Source organism: Carcharhinus amblyrhynchos, chromosome 18 (genome assembly GCF_965287045.1).
Source record: "Carcharhinus amblyrhynchos chromosome 18, sCarAmb.v2.hapA, whole genome shotgun sequence".
In the NCBI taxonomy this organism is placed as follows: domain Eukaryota; kingdom Metazoa; phylum Chordata; class Chondrichthyes; order Carcharhiniformes; family Carcharhinidae; genus Carcharhinus; species Carcharhinus amblyrhynchos.
The window spans coordinates 31900693-31926167 of record NC_137341.1 but is presented as its reverse complement, the minus strand read 5'-3'; the positions used below and the strand labels follow the sequence as shown (position 1 = coordinate 31926167).

General features: G+C 42.4%; 1 protein-coding gene across 2 annotated transcripts in view; it reads right to left on the bottom strand.

Annotated features, from left to right (window-relative positions):
* tedc2 (tubulin epsilon and delta complex 2) overlaps nt 1-8049 on the bottom strand; it is a 31265-nt gene extending 23216 nt beyond the window's left edge. The window contains exons 1-4 of one of the 2 annotated variants that reach the window (XM_080206666.1): nt 7948-8049; nt 6889-6987; nt 5807-5862; nt 3416-4277 (exon numbers count right to left, since the gene is read on the bottom strand). In XM_080206666.1, coding sequence (XP_080062792.1) covers nt 3416-4277; nt 5807-5862; nt 6889-6987; nt 7948-7973 — 1043 coding nt within the window. In that variant the 5' untranslated portion in view covers nt 7974-8049. Of the gene's footprint in view, nt 1-3415; nt 4278-5806; nt 5863-6888; nt 6988-7947 lie in introns of those variants that run through there. The other variant, XM_080206668.1, reaches the window with a different exon arrangement.
* Between the last annotated feature and the right edge of the window lie 17426 nt (nt 8050-25475).

The following is a 25475-nucleotide window of genomic DNA, read 5'->3' as shown; positions in this document are numbered from 1 at the left end:
TCAAGAAAGGAAAGAAGAATGACCCTGGTAATTATAGGCCAGTTAGTCTTACTTCGGTGGTTGGTAAGTTAATGGAAAGGGTCCTGAGAGATAGGATTTATGACCATTTAAAAGTTGCAGTTTAATCCGGGATAGTCAATATGGTTTCGTGAGGGGCAAGTCTTGCCAAATTTGACTGAATTCTTTGAAGAGGTAACTAAGTGTATAGACGAAGGTAAAGCAGTTGATGTCGGATACATGGATTTTAGTAAGACGTTTGATAAGGATCCCCATGGTAGTTCATGAAGAAAGTAAGGAGGTGTGGGATAGAAGGAAATTTGGTTGATTGGATAAGTAACTGGCAGTCTCAGAGAAGACACAGGGTGGTGGTGGAGGGAAAATTCCAGACTGGAGGCCAGTTACCAGCAGTGTACCACAGGGATCAGTGATTTTTATCAATGACTTGGAGGAGGAGGCTGAAGGCTGGGTTAGTAAATTTGCTGATGACACCAAGATTGAGGTGGATGAGGCGGAGGGCTCTTGTAGGCTGCAAAGAGACATTGATAGGATGCAGAGCTGGGCTGAAAAGTGGCGGATGGAGTTTACCTCTGATAAATGAGTCACCTTGCACTTTGGTAGGACAAGTGTGAATGCGGATTACAGGGTCAACGGCAGGGTTCCGAGGAATGTGGAGGAACAGAGAGATCTTGGGGTTCGTATCCACAGATCTCTGAAGGTTGCCACTCAAGTGGATAGAGCCGTAAAGAAGGCTTATAGTGTGTTAGCATTTATTAACAGAGGGTTTGAGTTTAATAGCTGTGGGGTTACACGATAACTATACCGGACTTGGGTGAGACCACATTTGGAATATTGTGTGCAGTTCTGGTCACCTCACTATGAGGAGGATGTGGAAGCATTAGAGAAAGTGTAGAAGAGATTTATCAGGATGCTGCCTGGTTTGGAGGGTAGGTCTTATGAGGAAAGGTTGAGGGAGCTTTGGCTTTTTTCTTTAGAGCTGAGGAGGATGAGAGGCAACTTAACAGAGATTTACAAGATGATGAAGGGGATAGATAGAGTAGATGTGCAGCGACTATTTCCTCGGGTGGATGCAGCTGTTACTAGGGGGCATAACAATAAGGTTCATGGTAGGAGATATAGGAGGGATGTCCGAGGCAGATTCTTCATTGGTTGGGGCGTGGAATACACTGCCTGCTGTGACAGTGGAGTCGGACACTTTAGGAACTTTCAAGTGGTTATTGGATAGGAACATGGAGCACACCAGAATGATAGGGAGTGGGATAGCTCAATCTTCGATTTGGACATAGCTCGGCACAACATCAAAGGTCTGTACTGTGCTACACTGTTCTATAGTTGTTTCAGTAATTGTTCGTCATGAGTCCAAAGGAAGAAAATGTCATTGATGTATCTAGTGCATAGCATCTGTTGAAGAGGTTTTGATTGAACCTGTGCATGAAGATCTTGGCATATTGAGGTGTGAATTTGGTCCATGGCTGTTCCATGTGTTTGGATGAAGAACTGATTGTTGAAGGTGAAGACATTGTGGTCCAGGACAAAGCAGATGAGTTGTAAAATTGCATCTGGAGATTGGCAGTTGTCGACGTTGAGTACTGAGGCAGTTGCTGCAATGCCATCATCGTGGGGGATGCTTGTGTAGAATGCTGAGATATCCATTGTGACGAGGAGTGCTCCTGGTTCAACTGTTCTATGTATGCGGAGTTTCTGTAGAAAGTCCATAGTGTCGCGACAAAAGCTGGGGATTCTTTGTACAATGGGTTTCAGGATGCCCTCGACATAGCCAGAGAGGTTCTCGCACAGGGTCCCACTACGCTGGGATGGCCGGGCGTGTTGGCCTTGTGTATCTTCGGGAGGCAGTAGCAATCTCCAACGCAGGGAGTACGTGGGATGAGAGCACAGAGGGTGCTCTGGAGGTCCAGATCAGAGATCTCGATCAGTCTGTTGAGTTGATGGGTGTATTCTTTGGTTGAATTTGCGGGTAAACGTCTGTAGTGTTCCACAGCACTCTCTACAAGATGTGCCGGATCATCGACACGGATGCCATCATCTCACGTGAGAACACCCTCCATCAGGTACACAGTATATACACTTGTAACTCGGCCAACGTTGTCTACCTGATATGCTTCAGGAAAGGACATCCCGAGGCATGGTACATTGGGGAAACCATGCAGACACTACGACAACGGATGAATGAACACTCTTCAACAATTCACAGGCAGGAGTGTTCTCTTCCTGTTGGGGAATACTTCAGCAGTCATGGACATTCAGCTTTTGATCTTCGGGTAAGCGTTCTCCAAGGCAGCCTTCACGAAACATGACAATGCAGAAGTGCTGAGCAGAAAGTGATAGCCAAGTTCTGCACATGAGGACGGCCTCAACCAGGATCTTGGGTTCATGTCACACTATCTGTAACCCCCACGACTTGCTTGGGCTTGCAAAATCTCACTAACTGTCCTAGGTGAGGACAATACACATCTCTTTAATCTGTCCTTAACCTGCTCTCCACTCATATTGTCTGTACCTTTAAGACTTGATTACATGTAAACACTCGCATTCCAACCATTATTTTGTAATTTGAGTTTATGTCTATACATGCCCTGTTTGTGAACAGAGCTCCAAAAGCTTGTGGCTTGTGCTACCAAATAAACCTGTTGGACTTTAACCTGGTGCTGTGAGACTTCTTACTCATCTTAGTCAAGACATTGGGATTGTGAATGAGGGCTTTTACCTAAAACACATGCCACAGCAGGTGGTACAATGGAACAGGGGTTAGCACTGAGGCCTTACAGCATGAGGAACCCAGGTTCAATTCCGGCCTCAGGTCACTGTCTGTGTGGAGTTTGCACATTCTCCTGTGTGAGTTTTGCCCGGGTGCTCTGGTTTCCTCCCACAGTGCAGGCCATGTGAAATTGACCCTCAGTACCAAGGGGATTAGCAGGGTAAGTACATGTGGTAATGGGGACAGGGCCAGGACTTCTGTCAGTGCAGGCTCGATGGGCCGAATGGCCTCTTCTGTACTGTAGGGATTCTATGATTCACTGCCATCAAAACAAGAAACACAGAATAACAAGAAAAATTATAACAGAAGGAATAGGCATTTGGTCTGGAGGGGTTACAACAGATTCACTCAGCCCATGTGCCTCAGCCACGTTAAATCCACTTCCACATTTGCATCCTCTACATACTTTCCTGTCAAGTAAAGTCTCTATCAAATTAAGTACCTTATTTAGATCTTCAATGCAAATTACTCAATTTGTAGACCGATGTAAAATACAGCAAGTCAGAACAAAAGAGGAGCTACTCCAGGTATGCATCCAAAATATTAAACCTCAGAGACCAAACAGCCGTGTGCTTGTTTGAAAAAAAATTGCAACTAAAGGTAAATTTCCAAGCCTCTTACCCATTTTCCTGAAGAGTGAATAATTTGGGTTTCTCCGCGGAAGAATTTGCAGTTTGGGGCATGTTTCTCTCAGAAGCACTCAATTGCACAGATTCTTTGATCTGATTGACTCTCTGCTGGTTAATGACAGCGAAAGCCAAGGTGGGAGCAGTGTCTGTATTTTCATGAGTCAGGACACTATGTGATATGACTGTCCTTGGAGTAACATCTGTACCTGGCAGACTATTTACACTGTGAGACATCACTGTCCTTGGAGCTGACTTTATGGACTGGAGCCTGTTTTGTCGAGTTCTGCTTCCTGCCCTGTTAACAGAGTCAGACTGTTTTGTACGTCGCTTGGCAACAGTTTGAACTACACTTGATTGAGTGTGCAATGAGCCTCGAGCTAACTGTCTCACTGCCGATGGCACCAATTTTCTCCTCACTTCCAGTTTGGTTTTATATGGGACCTTCAACGTATAAGATACTGGTTTGCTGGAAGAGATGGTCTGTGCTGTGGTTCCCCTCCCAGTAAGCCTATCAGTTAAATTACTCAGTTGAGTAACACTCTTCTTACACTCTGGTGCTGCCACTTTTCCACCAACTTTGTTCATGTTGGCCCCTGATACTTTGTTCTTAGCATTTGAATGCAGTGATCTGAATAAAACGTCTGCTGAATGTTTATCTCCATAGTTGGATGCTGGTGGCTGTTTGGCAGCACTGTATCCTGCATCAGTTGGCACTGTGCTGCCCTTGGGGATGTGTGATTGGATCAGCTCCGTCTCAAGCATGTTATGATGGGTTTGTCGGATCCGTAGGGCTTTGGCCAGAGCTCTGTTCAACACCTCGAGCTCCTGTAGCTCCTCAGAACTACAGTCATGGTCTGGAAAGAAGAACAGAAAAATGAATCAAGCTCCGAATTCAGGCTCTTAATTGCACTGTGTGTAACAGAATGTTAAACTCCGTGACTTGTCAATCCATTGTAATCATCCAATCGACCTTCTGCCCAACTTTCTTCATTTGCCCTCAGAATCCTCTGTTCATCACCCCACATCATTCCTTTTCTTTTCATCACTGGGGAGACTCTGGAATGGAAACTCGGCCAGTGGGGGGAGATTTGCTCTGTGTGTTTTGTTCTATAACTTTAATTGTTACATATTGCAGATGGTAAATTGCCCAGTGACCATTCAAGACATCTGCAAATGGAGGAATGAAAGGAGAACGACAATAAAGGTAAAGAATCCCAGCTCTCCAAGAATAGCTGTGCACAGGTGGAATGTATATTTAATGCAAAGAGATAGACTGTGGGAATTAAGAGTTAAGCAATTCTTGTTCTATCATTGGGCATCATTGTTCAAAAGAAGTTTAAACATTACCTCTTACATCAAGGTTGGGAGAATCTTGTAAATAAAAAGATGCAATTAAACCAGGGATGAGGTCTCCGAAGAGGCACATTGGAACTCCCTGTGGTACTAAGTTTGATTCCCAAACAAAAAAAAGCCTTTTGACAGAAAATGTTTGTTGAACTTCTCAAGGTAAAGAACATTATTGCTAAGAAATGCAGAAGTCAGTTGCAGAGCAGTCAACTTGAACAAAACATTTTAGCAAGTGAATGAAAAAAGGAGAAAGGTTCAATTAGTATTAGGCAAAGTAAGAAGTCACATCACAATCCAGATAATATCATGCGCTAGGAAGAAAAAGGAAAAAGAAACAATTGCGAGAGATCGGTAAACAAACTGGACATGTGTAGGCTCTGTGAGAAGCAGAGATTACAGGTTGTGAGGTTGCTGACTACATTACCAAAATTTGTGAATAAATTAGACACCATGTTAACATTTAAGACCAGGTTTGATAGAAGGGTGAAAGGGTATGGGAACAGAATGGGATTAAAGTACTGCTTGTGGATAAATACCAACATGGACTGGTGGGACCAAAGACCCAATTTCTACATTGACTCTCTTCCTGTACATTGAACAGGAAAGCCTACTCCTGTTACTGTGAGGCTCTATGCAAATTAAATCTGTGGAATATCAGATGCACAGATCAAAAGGGGTTTATACAGATAACACGAGGCATTGGTTCCACTACAAATGGAGTATAGTGTTCAGTTTTATCCAGGATATTTACCAAAAAACTGAATGCTTGAGCCTGGTTTAAGAAAGTGCAATAAGGAAGAAGCAGCTAAGTTCTTAGTTTTCAGAATCCATGAAATAAGATTTTTTTTTGGAATTCTTTGGAACCAAAATAACAGAACAAACTATTAAAAGGCAACTATTGCAGCAGATGTTGAGAAAGCAGAAAGATGGTGTTGCCATCAACCAAAAAAGGCAACTCCTTGAGATAGTTTTCAGGTTCCTAAAATAAACACTTCCCCCCATAAGAGATCCCTGAAAGACTCTCAGCCAGGCACACCTGTCTTGATGGCAGTGGCTCCATCCTTCACTGGACTCTCTCCAGCACAGGGATTCCTGAGAATAAACATCAACAAAGCCTTATTAAGCATGAAATGCTGCAATTGAGTTTGTCTTTATTTAACTAAACGAGTTGATGATTTGGGCACAATGACATTCCACCTAGACATTCCTGACTATACACAGGACTTCAAATAGGAGACCTAGGAATTTGATTTAAGATGGGGCTCAAACACACCCTGCACCAAAGTTAAATTTTAAAAAGGATTGGGTAAAATTCTTCTGTGTATGATATTTAAAAAATTAGAGTAGCACAGTGTTTGCCATTTTACATCCACATCAATTTCTGTGCTAAGCTTGCATGTGGAACAATTGTACTCCATTGATGTCTGGAAATTAAGTGCATTTCATTTATGAATATATATGGTTATGAGATCAGTAGAAAACGGTTTACAATTACATTGCTCCTTTGAGTTAGACAGACACCAGGATACAATAGATTTTAATAATCCCATTCTCCTGACAGGAGAGCGAGTTAGAATCACAAAATCCAACAGTGCAGAAGGAGGCCATTCAGCCCACTGAGTCTGCACTGACTACAATCCCACCCAAGCCCTATTCCCATAACTCCATGCATTTATACTAGCAAATCCCCCTGACATTATTTAGCATGGCCAATCCGCCTAACCCACACATCTTTGGACTGTGGGAGGGAACCAGAACACTCAGAGGAAACCCATGCAGACACAGGGAAAATGTGCAAACTCCACAGAGACAGTGATTCAAGACGAGAATCAAACCAGGTTCCTGGCACCATGAGGCAACAGTGCTAATCACTGTTCTACCCATGTTGGAATCCAATCCAAGACCTCTGCTTTCCCACACACAAGATGCAAATTTGCTGTCCAGGACCTGAAAGTGAAGAGAGAATCTTGTCTCTGGAGGAGGTAGGGAGAAATCAATCTCTGGGGAAAAGGACTAGCTGAATTGAATTGCCTTTTTCTGGTCATGTATATTTCTATTATTAGAGGACAATGGGGCATTATACATTCCACATAATTGAAGTAAATTGGATAGTCGTACCAAGGTTTCAGCAGCTGGCGATAACTCTTTAGTTCAGCTTCGAGTTTTCTCTCCTCCTCCGTACACTCCTTAATGGCGTCATCCAATAATGAGGAAAGCCTATAAAACATTCAACCATTAGATATCTCTGAAAAAAAAACCAAAGCAAAACCCAACTCATCACCAAGACAATCTGATCCTGAACATACCCACATTTGGAATAGTCAATGTCCTCCCAAAGCTTGAACAAAAAAAAAATTATATCTATATAATCAGGATGGGGCTCATATATACAAAAACAGAGTGAAGAACATAAAAAAAAGTAATTCAACGTTTAACTTCTACCTTAGCTCCATTTCCCTTCTGCTCCCCATATTCCATGATTTCCCAAGAGACCACAAAAATCTTGTCTCAGTCCTGAATATATTCAGCGATGCGCAACCAGTCTTTGGTGGTTGCAAATTCCAAACCTTCACAACTCACTGAGTGAAGAAATTCCTCCTTCTTTCAATATAAATGATTGACCCCTTGTCCCAAAATTGTGTCCCCACGTTTTACAATCTCCAACCAGGGGAAACAACGTTTCAGTCATTTCAATTAGATCACCTCTCATTCTTCAATCTGACAGAGCTCAGCACTTGGGGAGGGTCTGCACAGTTTGAGGGCCAGTACTGAGGAAACAGCATTGCTCTATCGGAGGGACAATACTGAGAAAGTACCACACTGTTGGAGATGGATCATTCCAACCAGATATTAAACTGAGCCTGCCTGTCTGTCTGTCGTGGGTGAGTACAAAAAGTTCTACACCACCCTTTTTTACACAGGCAAGCACGGTGTCTCCCCCATTGTCCTGACCAACATTTATCCCAGCAGCAACAACACCAGTTTACCCGGTTATTATTACATTGACATGTGGGAAGCTGCTGTATACAAATCACTTGGCGCCTTTCCTAAACTACAACATTTCAAACACACTCCACAGTTTAGGAAGCATTTTGGGATGTGAAAGGCGCTACAGAAAGAGAGGCCGCTGTCAAAGGAGCGGGCAGACTGCGCGACCTGGGGAACGGAGCGGATTACCTCTGTGCCCGGGAGGTCGGCACCATGGCCGGGGAGCAGAATCAGCCTTCCGCAGGCCCGGGATCGAAGCCGGCAGCCGTTCCTCAGCAGCACATCGCGCAGCCGCCACAAAGTGTCAGCAGAACCGCAGAGAGCCCTTAAAGGGACAGGCATGGGAACAGTCTTAAAGGGACAGGCAAGGGGAAAACCCTTAGAAGGACAGGCATCGGAAGACCCTTTTAAAAGAACAGTCAGGGAGAGAGATAAAGAAACAAGTATGGAAAGATCCTTAAAAAGGGACAAGTGAGGAGAGATCTTTAATCAGACAGCAAGCTCTGATCATGGAGGAAATTGCTCACTTTCACATCCGACTTCCATCAAACACCAGAGTAGGTTCTTGGCTCTAGCTTGAACCAGACAGCTGGACTGGGGCTGCAGGACCCAGGAATGCCAGGCTTCTGCTGGAGCTTGCCAAGAACTTTGATTAAAAGTGTGCCCCTGAACGTGACTTCAAGTTACAGGTACACTTCTAACTAGCACCAATTTCTTCTCACCTGTCACCCCATCTTAGCTGACCAGTGCCACCAGTTTAAAATTCTCAACTGTGTTTAAATTCCTTTATTGTCTCAGTTATTCTTCTCTATAACTACTTCCAGCACTGCATCTCCAAACTTCATCTTCCCTTCATTGATCAAATAGATTAGTTTTAAGAACCAGTTACAATTTACCACAAAAGTGGGCGAGGAGGAGGAGGGTTGAAACGCCTGCCTCTCAATTATCCAAGACTGCAGGAAACTACAAAAGGTCGTGAATGTAGCCCAATCCATCACACAAACCAGCCTCCCATCCATTGACTCCGTCTACACTTCCCGCTGCCTTGGCAAAGCAGCCAGCATAATTAAGGACCTCACACACCCAGACATTCTCTCTTCCACCTTCTTCCGTCAGGAAAAAAAATACAAAAGTCTGAGGTTACGAACCAACTGACTCAAAAACAGTTTCTTTCCTGCTTCCATCAGACTTTTGAATGGACCTATCTCGCATTAAGTTGATCTTTCATTACACCCTAGCTATGACTGTAATATTACATTCTGCAATCTCACGTTTCCTTCTCTACAAACAGTGTGCTTCATCTGTATAGTGCGCAGGAAACAATATTTTTCACTGTATACTAACACGTGACAATAATAAATCAAATCAAAAAACTTCACCAAAACAGAAACTCATCTGGATTTTGCAGCATTTGCCAGTGGAAGAGGAAAAGAGAGATAAATAAAAATGTAAAAAAGAGGGAGTTCAGCAGCACACAGCCACATCCTTGACTGTAAATTGCTGTATTATTTTGATTTGATTTATTATTGTCCATGTATTAGTATACAGTGAAAAGTATTGTTTCTTGTGTGCTATACAGACAAAGCTTAAAAGTTTTAAAGTTTATTTATTAGTCACAAGTATGCTTACATTACACCGCAATGACGATACTGTGAAAATCCCATTGTCGCCACATGCCAGTGCCTGTTTGGATACTGAGGGAGAATTTAGCATGTCCAATGCACCTAACCAGCACCTCTTTTGGGCTGTGCGAGAAAACCTGAGCACTTGGAGGAAACCCATACAGACATGGAGAGAACGTGCAGACTCTGCACAGACAGTAACCCAAACCGGGAATTAAACCCGGGTCCCTGGAGCTGCTAACCACTGTGCCACCATGCTGTGTTCATAGAGAAGGAAACAAGAGATTGCAGAATGTTGTGTTACAGCCATGGCTAGGGTGTAGAGAAAGATCAACTTAATGCAAGGTAGGTTCTTTCAAAAGTCTGATGACAGCAGGTAAGAAGCTGTTCTTGAGTTGGATAGTACGTGACCTCAGACTTTTGTATCTTTTTCCTGATGGAAGAAGGTAGAAGAGAGAACGTCCAGAGTGCATGAGGTCTTTAATTATGCTGACTGCCTTGCCGACACAGTGTGAAGTGTAGACAGAGTCAATGGATGGGAGGCTGGTTTGTGTGATGGATTGGGCTACATTCATGACTTTTTGTGGTTTCTTGCAGTCTTGGGCAGAGCATGAGCCATTCCAAGCTGTGATACAACTAGAAAGAATGCTTTCTATGGTGCATCTGTAAAAGTTGGTGAGAGTCGTAGCTGACATGTCAAATTTCCTTAGTCTTCAAAGAAAGTAGAGGTGTTGGTTTTTTTTAAATTATAGTGTCAACATGGTGACCTGGACAACTAAAAATGTGAAGCTCTCAACCATTTCTACTTCTTCCCATTGACGTAGACAGGGGCACGTTCTCCACTATGCTTCTTGAAGTCGATAACAATCTCCCTCATTTTGTTGACATTGAGGGAGAGATTATTGTTGCAGCAGCCAGTTCACCAGATTCTCAATCTCATTTCTGTACTTTGTCTTGTCATTGTCTGAGATCCTCCCACTACGGTGGTGTTGTCAACAAACTTGAAAATCGAGTTGGAGTGGAATTTGGCTGCATAGTCGTAGGTGTATAAGGAGTACGGTAGGGGGCTGAGAACACAGCCTTGTGGGGTAGTGGTGTTGAAGATGATCATGGAGGAGGTGTTGTCATCTATCCTTACTAATTGTATTCTATGGGTTAGGAAGTTCAGGATCCAGTTGCAAAGGGAGGAGCTGAGGCCCATGCCACAGAGTATTATTAACCTATGGATAATTTCTTGGCAAAAAACTGGTGGCAAATGGAATATCCAAGGAGTCCTTCACAAAGTTAACCAGGGTTTTCCTCCACTGATTGCTACCAAGTAACCTGTTATACTGTTCATGGGGGATCATTAATAGATCTCCCTCCCTGTGGGCTTTGTAGAATACGAGCTCTTTTGTTAGGTGAGTGAAGGCTCATCCAATAGGGAAGGAGCAGTAAGAAAAATGCCTTTTTTGGATAAACATGAAGCGTACGAAGCAAGTGTCGAAGACTGGGCCCAATACGCAAAGCACATGTGTTACTTTTTTAGGGCTAACAATAATGAGGGGGATGGGAAAGAGAAAGTGGTCCTGTTGGCAGCATGTGGGGTCCTGACCTTCATTGTAATAAAAAGCCTGACCTACCTGATGCCCCCGACTTCAAAATCTTAAATGAATTGGTGGACTTGGTTAAACCCGAAAACCTCTATAATACTCCAGTGATACTGCTTTAACATGGCAGGGCAAATCCCTGACAAATCTACCACTGAATCTCTGACCAGGCTGTGAAAGTTAGTAGAACACTGTGAATTAGGACCACTCTTGAAAACATGTTGTGAGGTAGACTGATTTGTGGAATTAACAATGTGACTTTCCAAAACAAATTATTGGCCAAACTGAATTTGGATCGAAAGAAGGCCATTGAGATAGATTGGAGAATGCAGAGAAAGGAGCTCAGGAGCCGCACGGATCGTCAGACAGCAGTGTCTGCTGATTGCGTGGGGGAGGAGCCTCATGCAACATCCATCCCTCAATGAGAATGAAGGTATTAGTCAAATATCTCAGGATCTCTTACAGCTGTGGAACCCAAGTTGCATCAACAGGCAGTCAAGAAAGGGCAGAGACAGCTTCAGACTCCTAGGGAGCATATTCCAGAAGATTGTGTATGCCATGTGGTGGACTATTGTAAGTGCTGCAGAGGACCACAACTGAGGCAAAGCTGTAGGGACAGTCGAAACCCATGCTATTTTGAAGAAAGACCAAGGCCAGTACCAGATTGTAACTTGCAGGTCCACAATCAGGAACAATGCAATTAAACTGCATCTCAACCACAAAGGTTGTACCCATAATGGTGGACTTGTTAATAAATGGCTACCCATTAAAAATGGATGTGGACATGCTGATTGTTTTCTCTGTTATCAGGGAGCAGTCTCTGACAATTGTCTCTGAACTGGTATTAGAAAACAAAAGCCAGGCTGGCCATCTATATGGATTGCAGATAAAGGCCCCCACAATGACCCCAAGTGACTTATGGGCAGCAGTCAGCTTGACTTCAACTCATCATCGTATAGGGATAATGACCTAGCATTATGGGGAGAGGTTGGCTCCAACATATCAGACTGAACTGGCTGGAGGTCTTCAGGCTGGGTGCAGGAAGCTGTAGAAAGTAATCAATAACTATGCCAAAGTTTTCTGGGAAGGGCTTGGAAAATTAAGGGAGCCAAAGCTAAGATCTACATTGACCCTGATGCCTCACTGAAGTATGTTACAGTGAGATCAGTTCTGTACTCCCAAATGGAAAAAGTGGAGTCAGAACTGGAATGCTTAAAAAAGCTGAACATAATAAGACCTGTACAAGTCGCAAAGTGGGCCACATATGTTGTTCTGTCCTTGAGCCAGGTAAGACAGTGTGACTTTGTGGAGACTATAAGCTTACTGTCAATAGGATTTCCAAACTTGACAGATACCAAATATCCCGATCGAAGACCTGTATGCCAGATTAATGGGGGCCAAGCATTTCTGAAGTTGGACATGAGCCATGCATATTACCAATTTGAATTAGACAAGCCTTCCTGAAAGTACATGACAGTTAATATGCACAAGGCCTCTACAAGGACACCCGCCTGCCCTTCGGGGTCTTGTCTGGAAGCACTATTTTCAACAGGTCATGGAGAACATACTCCAAGAGTTATCTTGGGTAGCAGTGCACCTGGGTGTTCCTGGTCACAGGAACTTTGGAATGCAAACACTAGCAAATCTGGAAGAGTCTTACTGTGATTCTTGGATGTTGGTACACCTGAAAATGGAAAAGTGTGTTTTCCAAGCAAGTGTTAAAAACTTATTTGGGCTATTGGGTGGATGGCAAGGGCCTTCATCCAGTGGAGGCCATGGTAAGGGCTATTAAAGAGACTCCAACTCAAAGGAATCCAATGGAATTGAATCCTTCCTGGGGTTATTGAATGATTATGGGAAGTTTATTCTGAATTTAGCTTTTTCACTGGTTCCCCTGCATACTCTACTATGGAAACATCAAAGATAGTCTTGGGGGTGCCACACTGGGAGGGTTTCAGCACTGTTAAACAGAAACATTTGGGCCAATTTTGACTCCAAAAAGGACCTTACCTTAATATGCGATGCCTTCCCTTATGGGGTTTGGGTGGTACTGACACATTACTGGACAGAGACTGTCCAGTCGGAGACTGAGCAGAGGCATTCCCAAATCGAGAAAGAGAAGTTGGCAGTCATCTTCGGTATTAAAAAATTTCATCAGTATGTCTATGACAGACGCTTTGCTGGATCTTTTTAAAGAAGACAAGGCAATACCTCTATCTGGAGACAGCCTTGGGCTTTGTTACTGGCAGCTTATAAATACTTCCAAGAGCACTTCCCCAGGATTCAGATAGCTAATGCTGATGCACTGAGTTGTTTGGTGTGCCCATGAACCTGACTTTGTTACCAGCCGTGGAAGGGGTTGTGATGACCCTTAATTTTTTGGACACTTTGCTGATGTCTGCAAGGCAAATCATGGCCTGGATGCGAAAGGATCCAGTCCTATCTAAATTAAAACATATAATTTTACATGAGGGATTCAGAGAACAGCCCTCATGAAACACCATTTGGTGAAGAAAGACAAGCTCAAGTGTTAAGGATGACATCACGCTCTTGGGTTCCCATGTAGTTATTCCTTGCTCAGGGCAACATCCGATACTTATGGAATTACACCGTAGCCACCCTAGGATTTTTAAAATGGCAAGGAGCTATACAATGCAGACATTACCGACATGGTCAGACAGTGTGAGTTGTGCCAAGAGAATCAAACCCTCCCCCACCTCAGCCTCCTTACATCCATGGAGTGGCATAGTAGGCCCTGGGTGCTAGTTTTTGTAGATTTCACTGGGCCTTTTTTGGTATTCCATGTTCCTGATTATGTGCAGTGTGCACTCCAAATTGTTGAAGATACATCGCATGAGCTCCCATGCTGCCATTGAGAAACCAAAGTAAAGTTTTTGCATGCACTGGACACCTGAAGTCCTGGTCTCTGACAGTGACACTGTCTTTACAAACACTGAAGTTCAAGCACTGAAATTCATACCTTCCAATAGAATCAAACACATTAGGACAGCACCCTATCACCTGTCATTGAATGGATTGGCCGAACAAGCATTGCAGACTTTTAAGCCTGGCACAAAGAAGCAATCAGCAGCAATCATCCATAGAGACCAAACTGGCGCAATTTTTTATTCTACCATTGGACTACCCCATACACAATGACAGAAATCGCCCTAGCGGAACTGTTAATGGGACAGAGGCTTCGGACAAGATAAAGCTTACTGTTCCCAACTCTGGTGGGAGGGTAGAATCCTAAAAAGAGAACCAGAAGAACTATGATTCTGCAAGAGCAGAAAGAACATTCAAAACTGGTGACCCAGTTCATGCAAAGAATTTCAAGGATGACCTCAGTGACCTGGAATCATAACAGAAAAAACGAGGCCTGTGACTTACAAGGTCCAAGTGCAGGTCAAATTTTCTGATTGTATCACAGCTCGGTATAGTTCCTGCTCTGTCCAAGATCACAAGAAACTATAAGGGGTTGTGAACAAAACCCAATCCATCATGTAAACTATCCTCCAATCCATTGATTCTGTCTATACTTACCGCTGTCCTGGAAAAGGAGCCAGCATAATCAAGGACCCCACACAACCCGGACATACTCTGTTCCACCTTTCTTCGTTGAGAAAAATATATAAAAGTCTAAGGTCACTTACCAACTGACTCAAGCATAGTCTCTTCCCTGCTGCCATCAGACTTTTGAATTGACTTACCTCATGTTAAATTGATCTTTCCCTACATCCAAGCTATGACTGTAACACTACATTCTACACCCTCATTTCTCCTTCTCTATGTACAGTATGCTTTGTCTGTATAGCACACAAGAAACAATACTTTTCAAGGTGTACTAATACATGTGACAATAATAAATCAAATTGTCAGGAAACACTTGGATCATCTCAGGAGTAGGCAGTCAATGCCAGGGCAAGCCTCATTAGCAGCTTGGGGATGACCACTGCTAGTGTCAAACCAGGACTAGAAGCTGATCTGACACCTGCTCTTTCAGGTGATGAGGACATGGATACCGAGATGGAAAGGGAAGGGACTGGCACCCCAGCTAAAGCAAGAGCTCATGAAAAATCAGTGTCAGTGGCTTTACGATGCTCCAATCAAAAGCGAAGTCTCCAATCTGCTTCAAACCCCCGATCTGCTCTTGCCTCCAATTTGATTCCAAATTGTTGCTAAGTGCTGAAAAAGGCCCGAGTGGAGGCTCGCTATAAAGAGAAGGAGCACCAGGGGATTTAAAACCAGTTTGCTTCACTCAGGCCAGAAGTTACTGAAAGATACTTTGAGCACCTTGTAAACAGTAGATGGTGACTGAAGACTGGCCTTGGTAAGATTATTACATTTGGCTCTTACATTTTCTACATCTTAAGTTAAGCCTAACATTCCAGTCACTTTTTCTGAATGGCTCTTCAACTCAAAGTGCTGTCTTCAACGTCCTTTAAACTTGCCCCTCAAAGCCATCTGCTCTCCTACAGTGATCAAGGCAGTACAGAAAAAACATGAGGGAACAGTATAAAGGGAATTTTACTTGGCACCTAAACTTCCTAGCCTGGAAGTGTTTGCTGGGAATACTGTAGAGAGAGTTTAACTCTGTACATAACCTTTGCTAACACTTAGTATGCAGATTTGGCACATATAGGATTAATGTTGGACCGAGGACAGCATCGCCCACGGTCATGTAAGAGAACACATGACGCACACTCAGAGTCAGTCAGTATGGTGTTGGAGAGAGCCACATGCAGACCTAAGTGGGCAAACAGCTCCTAGCTTGTATTCTTAAAGCATATATGTAAATAGCTCTAGTAGTTAATATAGTTAACCTGCTAAAACTACAAAGTCTGCATCAAACCTACTGAGATGTAACCAACCCCCCACAACAGTACCTAACTAGGAAATGTTTGATGAGATAGTGTAGAGGGACTTTATTCTGTACCTAACCATGCTGTATCCAGTCTGGGAGTATAGAGGGAGCTTTATTCTAGATCTAACCTTGTGCTGTACCTGACTAAAGAATGCTTTGTTTCTGATGCTGGGAGTTCAGAATGGAAAATGTTCACTCTGCAGTACTAACTAACTTCTTTCCTCCAAGGAACAGGAATTAAAAAAAAACATTGTTTGCAAAATACTTGAAAACAAATAGACTAAAAGTAATATATAAACACAAAACATCTGCTAACTTAGGCTGGGAAAAAACAGTATGTGACAGTACTTTGATCACAAACACAGTTGAGCAGGATATCTGATTTGCTTATGCTCTGTCCTGGCTAGATGAGCCAAAATGCATAAATAGCATGCTAAAACTTTCCAAATACATGAAAAGTTTCATGAATACTGGGCTCTATAAATGAGCACCAATCAAATCTTATTAGCATTTGTAGCATTAACAAGGCAAATACTTTATCTATGGTACAGACACATTATAAGTAGATTCACTAGGCAAGCTTAATATTGCAGTGGCCTTGCCTTGAATAGATGCTGCTTCAATTTGTAATAATCTGGCTGGAATATTGAACCATTCACTTTATCAATTTAGATCCCACTACGGTCAGACTAAGAAAAGGAAGACTTGCATTTATATAGCATTTTTCATGTGTAGGACATCTTGTGGGTTTCCATCGGGTGCTCTGGTTTCCTCCCACAGTCCAATTAGGTGCTGATTAGGTGCATTGGCTATGCTAAAATTCTCCCTCAATGTACCGAACAGGTGCCAGAGTGTGGTGACTGGAGGATTTTCACAGTAACTTCATTTCAGTGTTAATGTAAGCCTACTTGTGACACGAACAAAAATAAACAAAGTGCTTTCCAGTCAGTTCAGTACTTTTTGAACTGTAGTCTCTGATGTAATGCAGAAATGCATAATTTAGCTCCCCCAAACAGCAAGGTGAAAATGAGCAGGTATCTTATTTTTGTGATGTTGAAAAATGGATAAATATTGACCAGGCCACCTGGGTTAACTGCTTCACTTTTCTTCAAAATAGTGCCATGGGATCTTTTTATTGCCACCGAGATGGCAGATGAAGCTTTAGTTTAATGTCTTATCCTAAAGACAGCACCCCTAATAATGCAGCACTGCCTCACAATCAGCCTGGATTTCTGTGCTCAAGTCCTGGAGTGGACTTTTTCCATGGACAAAGATTTCTTTGTTTATGGCCATTATGGCAGTGTTATCATTTTTTAAAAATTTTTAAACAGTTTAGTCCTGTGTTTTCAAAGTGAAGAATATCTGTATTGAAAAGCCAAATAAAAAAAATCTAGACCAATCACCCAGCAGCAACCTGAAAACAACAAAGGTACGGTCTGCCCAGTTGACCCTGCAAAGTGCTCCTCACTGACAACTAAGAATCTGTGTGAAATTTGGGAGAGTTGTACCAGAGACTTATCAAGCAACACTCTGACATTATCATATTCACTATCCCAAATTCTCTCATTCCTGGGTATCTCCTGTCTCATTAGCAAGGGAGAGCCACTAGATGTGCTGGCACAGTAGTATACAGTTAGGTGGGAATGGGTCCTGGATGTGCTCAACATTGAATCTGGACCCCATGAGGTCTCATGGCATCAGATCAAACATAACCAAAGAAACCTTTATATCACATACCATCCTTCCTCCACTGATGAATTAGTTCTCCATGTTGAACACCACTTGGAAGAAGCACTAATGGTGACACGGGGACAGAATGTACTCTGGGTGGAAGAATTCAAAGTCCATCAATAAGAATGGCTTGCAAGCACCACTGTTGACTGAGTTAGCCAAGCCCTGAAGGACATATCTGTCAGACTGTAGGGAGGTGGGAAGAAAAACAAGAGGATCTCATCTCACCAACTTACTTGTGCAAAATGCATTTGTCAACAACAGCACTGGTAGGAATGACCACTGCACATGATGGTCGTGCCACACAACATGCTAAAATGCTGGGACAGATCTAGTAGCTTAAAACTGGGTATCCATTAAGTTCTGTGGGCCATCAGCTGCAGAACTGTATTCAACCACAATCTATAACCCCATGGCCCAGCATATCCTTTATTCTACCATTATTGTCACACCAAGCTGGTTCAATGTGGAGTATGGGAGAACATACCAGAAGTAGCAGCAGGCATAATTTAAAATGTGGTGCCATTCTGATGAATCTGCCACACAGGACTCCAGCATGCTATGGGCAGAGCTAAGTGATTCTACAACCAACGAATCAGACCAAAGCTCTGCAGGCCTGCCACATCCAGTTGCGAATGGTGGTGCTCAATTAAACAACTAACCAAGTCAATGTCAAAAAAGCATTCCTATTCTCAATGATGGAAGAGTCCAGCATGTTCAATGCAAAGACAAGATCTAATTCTTTGCAACCATCTTCAGCCAGAAATGCTGAGCGGAAGATTTTTCTCAATCTCCTCCTGAGGTCCCTAGCATCTGAGACACCAGTCTTCTGCCTCTTTGATCCATGTAACATCAGTTCACTCTCCATCAGGAATGTGATGGAAAGTGTCCTTGACAGTGCTATCAAATGACACTCAGCTTCAGACCTCATTACAGCTTTAGTTCAAATACCAACAAAAGAAAATACAGATTTGTATTTGTATAATGTTGATGACCCATAACAGCCCATGGTTGTCTTTGAGTTGCAAGGTCTGTTTGAAACCTATCCCATTTAGCATGGTGGAGTATCACACAGCACATTGGAAGGTATCCTCAACGTAAATACTGGGCTTTGTCTCTACAGGGACTGTGTATTGCTCACTCCTTTCGATATAATCATGAACAGATGCATTTGTAGCTGGCAAGTTAGTGAGGATGAAGTCAAGTATGTTTCTCTCTTTTATCGGTTCCTTCACCACCTGTCCCAGACCCAGTCTTGCAGCTATGTCCTTCAGAACTCAACCAGCTTGGTCAGTGGTGATGCTACCAAGCCAGACTTGGTGATGAATTTTGAAGTTCCCCATTCAGAATGCGTTCTGTACCCTCACTGTCCTCAGTGCTTCCTCCGAAGGGTGTTTAACAAGGTTTTTCAGCTGAGGGGCAATATGTGTATTCAGCAAGTTGCCTCCTTGCCTATGTTTGATTTGATACCATGAAACTTCATGTGGGTCTGGAGTTGATGTTGAGGACTCCCAGAGTAACTCCCGACTGTAATCCACTGTCCCACCACCTCTGCACAGTTTGTCCTGCCAGTTGGACAGGATGTACCCAGGAATATTGATGTCTGGGACATTGTAAGTTATGATTTTGTTAGGTTGTTGTTTGACTAGTCTGTGAGACAGCATTCCCAAGTTTGACACAAGCTCCCAGATGTCAATCTTTGCAGGGTCAACAGGAGTCATACAGTCATAGAGGTTTACAGCATGGAAACTGGCCCTTTGGCCCAACTTGTCCATGCCACTTTTTTTTAAACCTCTAAGCTAATCCCAATTGCTTGCATTTGGCTCATATCCCTCTATACCCATCATACCCATGTAACTATCTAAATGCTTTTTAAAAGATAAAATTGTACCCGCCTCTAATACCGCTGGCAGCTTGTTCCAGACACTCACCACCCTCTGGACACTTTTGTATCTCTCCCCTCTGACTTTAAACCTATGCCCCCTAGTTTTAGACTTCCTTACCTTTGGGAAAAGATACTGACTGTCTACTTTGTCTATGCCCTTCATTATTTTATCGACCTGTATAAGATCACCCCTTAGCCTCCTATGCTTCAGAGAGAAAAGTTTCAGTCTATTCAGCCTCTCCTTAAAACTCAATCCATCAAGTCCCGGTAGCATCCTAGTAAATCTTTTCTGCACTCTTTCTAGTTTAATAATATCCTTTCTATAATAGGGTGACCAGAATTCCACACAGTATTCCAAGTATGGCCTTACCAATGTCTTGTATAACTTTAACAAGTCATCCCAACTCCTGTATTCAATGTTTTGACCAATGAAACCAAGGATGCCGAATGCCTTCTTCACCACTCTGTCCACCTATGACTCCACTTTCAAGGAGCTATGAACATGTACCCCTAGGTCTCTTTGTTTTATAACTCTCCCCAACGCCCTATCATTAACTGAGTAAATCCTGCCCTTGTTCAATCTACCAAAATGCATCACCTCGTATTTCTCTAAATTAAACTCCATATGCCATTCATCTGCCCACTGGCCCAATTGATCAAGATCCTGTTGCAATTGGAGATAATTTTCTTCACTGTCCACTATGCCACCAATCTTGGTGTCATCTGCAAACTTACTAACCATGCCCCCTATATTCTCACCCAAATCATTAACATAAATGACAAGTGGGATTACCATTATTGTTTCTGGTGCATAGGTAGATGGCAAGTGGTCTAATCGGTTTGATTCCATTTTGTATACTTCTTAGTGGATTGATACAAGTGTGTGGCTTGCTAGGCCATTTGAAGGGGCATTTAGGGTCAGCTGCATTGCTCTGCATCTGGAGTGCATCAATGCAGCTCCAACAACACTCAAGAAGCTTGATACCATTCCCTCCATCCATCACTGGCACACTCGGTGCACCAGATACAAGATGCACTGTAGCAACTTGCCAAGGCTTCTTCAACAGAAGCTTCCAAATCTGTGACTTCTACCACTTGGAAACATAGGGACAGTGGATGACTGGAAACAACACTGCCTGGACGTTCTCCTTCAAATCGTACACCATTTGAACTTTATTGCTGTTCCTTCACCATTGCTAGATCAAAATCCTGGAACTCATTTCCAAATAGCACTAATGGTGTATCTACACCTATGGACTCCAGTAGTTCAATAAAGTAGCTTCCCAATATATTTTTAAGGGTAATTAGGGATGGGCAATAAATAGTAGCTTTACCAGTGCAATTAGGGATGGGCAATAATTAGTGGCCTTACCAGCGATGCTCATACCCCATGAATAAACATAAAAATATTGGGAAATAAGGGTTATCTCCTGCCCAATTTAGCTTAAGATTTGAAATCAAGTGGCCTACCTGCACAGATCTTATATTTATTTTTTTTTGTACAAATGCTTTGCGAATGCCAGTCACATCAGACATTATTTCTAAACCTCTTCATTTGTGAAGATCACAAAATGTTATAAAAAGGAAATAAACAACAGCCATTTCCTGCCTGAAATTTGATCCTTGGGCAACTGCCAATGAAGAAAAATTTCCAACTACAATAATTAGCCTCAGAAACTATTTAGGCCATATATCCATAGGGATTGTTTAAATATCCCCCTGAAGGAACAGGCTGAGTTAGCAGATCTTGTTTCACAGTCCCAGAGTCCTCATGAGGATAATTAAAAGTTGGCTGAAAATTCATGGGGCTGGAAGTGGTGTAAATCTTATTGATGTTTGGGAGGCAATACGTAGAATGGGGACTGAATTTGCTTCTGGTGTGCAAACCTAACATTCCAGTCAGGGGCATAAGCGGATCTTAGACCCACCAGCCAAGGAAACAAGTCAGCATGTGGGGGTGGGGGGATTTCTCCCTTAATTCTCTTGAATGTTACCCATTGAATCTTATACCAACTGACACATAAAGAGAAAATGCTAGGAAAAAATGCTTTGTCTGACAGTATTTGTGGAGAAAGAAACAAAGATAATGTTTCAATTCAATAAACCTTCCTCAGAACTGGAAGGAGATTCACTCGTGTCCTTTAGGGAAAGAAATCTGCCATCTTTACCTGGTCTGGCCTACATGTGACTCCAGAGCCAGGGCAATGTGTTGACTCTGAACTGCTGTCCCAACTGTAATCCACTGTGCCATCACCTCTGCACAGTTTATCCTGCCAGTAGGACAGGACATACCAGGGATGATAATGTGTGGGACATTGTCTGTAAGTTATGATTCTGTCATTATGACTATGTTAGGTTGTTGTTTGACTAGTCTGTGAGACAACGTTCCTCATTTTGACACAAGCTCCTAGATGTCAATTGTTGCAGGATCAACAGGGGTGGGACTGCCATTATTGTGCATAGTTTGATGACAAGTCGTCTGGTCAGTTTAATTTCTTTTTGCAGACTTCTAAGCGGATTGATACAAGTGTATAGCAATAAATGCTGGCCAGCCAGTGATACCCATATCCCGCAAATGAATAAATAAGGATTGATATGTGACAAATTTTAAGTGAGTACACAGACATGGAAAGCTGTGAGGGAAGGAAAGTACAAAAGGGAAGATCTATGATTGGTTGGAAATTAGGAGAGATCAGCAGAGATAAAAGAGATGATGTTGGAAGACAGGCAGAAATGAATAATCAATCAAGTAAAGAAATAAGATATGTCACAGAGCTAATATTTTCCAGTTGTGATAGAAGTTATTTTTCTTAATTCATTTTTGGGATCTGGGCGTCACGTTTATTGCCCATCCCTTGAACTGAAGGGCTTGCTAGACATTTTGGGAGGAAATTTAAGAGTCAACCACAGAGTCAATCTCTGTGGATCTGGAGTCACACGTAGGCCAGACCAGAGAAGTATGGCAGATTTCCTATCCTAATGGATATTAGTGAACATTACTACAATGATCAATGGTTTCATCTTCATCAGTAGACTTTTAATTCCAGCTTTCATTGGGTTCAAATTTCACTATCTGCCAATGTGGATTTGAACTCAGGTCCTCAGAGCATTACCCTGAGTTTTTGAATTACTAGTACCACTGTGTCACTGCCTCGCTCATTTCAGGTCAATGAGGGAGGCACAGTGACTAGCACTGCTATCTCACAGCGCCAGGGGACCCAGAATGAATTCCAGCCTTGGGTGACTGTGTGGAGCTTGTACATTCTCCTCTTGTCTAGATGGATTTCTTCTGGGTGCTTTGGTTTCCTTCCACAGTCCAAAGATGTGTGGGTTAGGTGGATTGGTCATGGTAAATTGTCCCTTAGTGTCAGGGGGACTAGCAGGGTAAATACATGGGGTTATGGGGATAGGGTCTGGGTGGGATTGTTGTCAAAGCAGACTTGATGGGCTAAATGGCCTCCTTCTGCACAGTAGGGATTCTACGATTTCCCAGCTTCTCTCTACACAGATGCTTTCAAGCCTGAGTACTTCCAGCATTTTCTGTTTTTACTTCAGATTTTCAGCATCCGTAGTATTTTGGTTTTGAATTATTTAATTTACTGCCCGTTCCTTTCCAGGAATACCCATCTTGAACAAGTTCTGCTCTTCTCTCCAAAACAATTCAATTAGTCTCTTTTAGTTTATTCACCTTCATTGCATTCCACAGTATATTTATAGAATCAAGAGAAACCAGAGACGTTCACTTTTATTCTATCATCTCTTATTCCTGTCTTTCTTGTCTCCATATTTGTTTGAAACCTCTCACTCTCTAACTTTTTCCAGTTTTGTTGAAAAGTCATTGATCTGAAACATTAATTCTTGTTTCTCTCTCCACAGATGCTGAATATTTCCAGCTTTGTATGTATCTATGAGAGAATCAAAATGAACGACAACAGCAGAAATGTAAAGGGGAGGAAAGCACACAAAATCTGGTAGTGAGAAGGCTGCTAAGGCCCAAGAATGTGGCAGAGAAAGATCGGGATATCCAAAGGGTGTGGCCTACACCTGCCAGCTGTGCATTTGTCTGGTGCTCAAGATAACATACTTGGACTAAGGAAAATGCTATTGATATCATTGCAGGCGGTCCATGCAAGCTACAAAAATAACTGAATTCCTGGGGATTTGGGTGCAATCTTCAACCTTAGACAAGGACAGGCAGAACTTCCCCTCCATCACATTTAAGTTGGTGAGAGTGAGGCCCCAGGACTTTATGCATCTTTTGTCTAGTTGAAACCCATCACACCTCAGATTTACTCTGTAAAATTATACACATGATTACACGTAATGAAAGGAGTCAGAGGTTACAAACAATGCCAATCTACAGAAATTACCAGCAGCATCAATTAGTCAGGATAGTCTCAGGATCTGCCTACCACAAAGGTTGGTTAAACACAACTCCATCTCAAGTAGTTGAACATCACAACCATGTCAGGACAATTCACGGTTCATTTCCTCTGTTCTTCCTACTCTTGTTTTACCAATACACTTCCTAGTTAAAGCATTTGTTTTAATATTCAGATTATTTATACAAATTTAGAAACATTAGGCATCCAAGCAACAGTGCCAGTGGAATTTTATTCAATATCTCCCAATGTTTATTTTTATACCATCTTTGTTTACACTGAATTGCAGTGTCCTTTACTGTAATTATAAGTCTTTCACGTGGAACTTTGTTTAATGTTTTCTGGTAGTCTAAATAAACTATAATATCCTCAAAATAATCAAAGAGATTTATCAGGTAGCATCACCCTCTTCTGAATCCATGTTGGTTGTTTCTTATTAAGATTTCTCTTGCCATATGACATTAGTCCAAACTGGGTTCATTGTTGCTTGGTTCCATTTTTTTAAGTTGTGCAGAAGTGCGTTTTACTACCCTGGGCTTGCAGATTCTCAGTGACAGTAACCAGTGCACACAAATCCTCTGTATTTAGGTTTCTTTTGCTTCAGTTTTCTTGTTGAATATTGCTAACCAGTTGTCGGGAAGGAGCTGTTCCAGAGTTACTAGTCTGCTGTTTTTTCAGCTGGGACTTTGTATGCTCACAGAGTCAGGCAGTCACATTGAAACATTAGAGTGTGGGTTGGGGGATCAGGGTGAGCTTAAATACTTTACTTGAGATCTGCAGTACTGTGTTTCTCAGTGTTGAACAACAACTTGTTCTAATAAAATGATCTAGGTCGGTAAATGATTTGGACCAGCTGTTTTGAATTACTTCATGACATAGCCTTAAGACATGCAACTGATGCTTTGTGCCTATAGATTGACTTGACCCCTTGGGCCCTGGTATTCCCTTTATCTCTGTGAACAGAGCAGCCATTAAATTAATGAGAAACTTTGAGTTAAGTGAACACACTGGACTATCAGGCACTGCTGCAAATATTTAAAAGGGAAGTGTGTTTTTTCCAGGGAAAACTGTAATCTGGTCAATTACCTTGTCAATCAATGAGTTAATAGTATTAAATAATATCAACAGCTTATGCTTATGTAAGATTTTCAATATCACAAAACATTCCAAGGCATTTCACAGAGACACAAGAAAATGACACTTCAAAGATGCAACTTCAGTGAGATGAGTCGCTCTGTTCAGCATTCCAGGAGTGTGGTGCAAAACATATGGGAGGAAGTTATGTTGAGAATCAATGCAGTCTCCAACAGTATGAGAACATGAGAGCAGGTGCAAAGTCAATGATTTCCAATCTGAGAAGATTGACCACATGTACCAGACACCTTATACCAGCCACAGTTTCATACCATTCTTACACAGAGAAAGCTTACATCATGGAAACAGATTATTTCATAGAAACAGGACCCAACTGGTCTACGCTAGTGTTTAAGTTCCACACAAGCCTCCTGTCACCCTACTTTATCCCACCCTAACTTAACTTTCCTTTTTGCCTCATATAGTTTTCCCCTCAAATACGTGGCTAAACGTTGATTGCTGCCTCATGAATGAATTCATTGAGTCATATAGAATTTTACAGTAGAGATG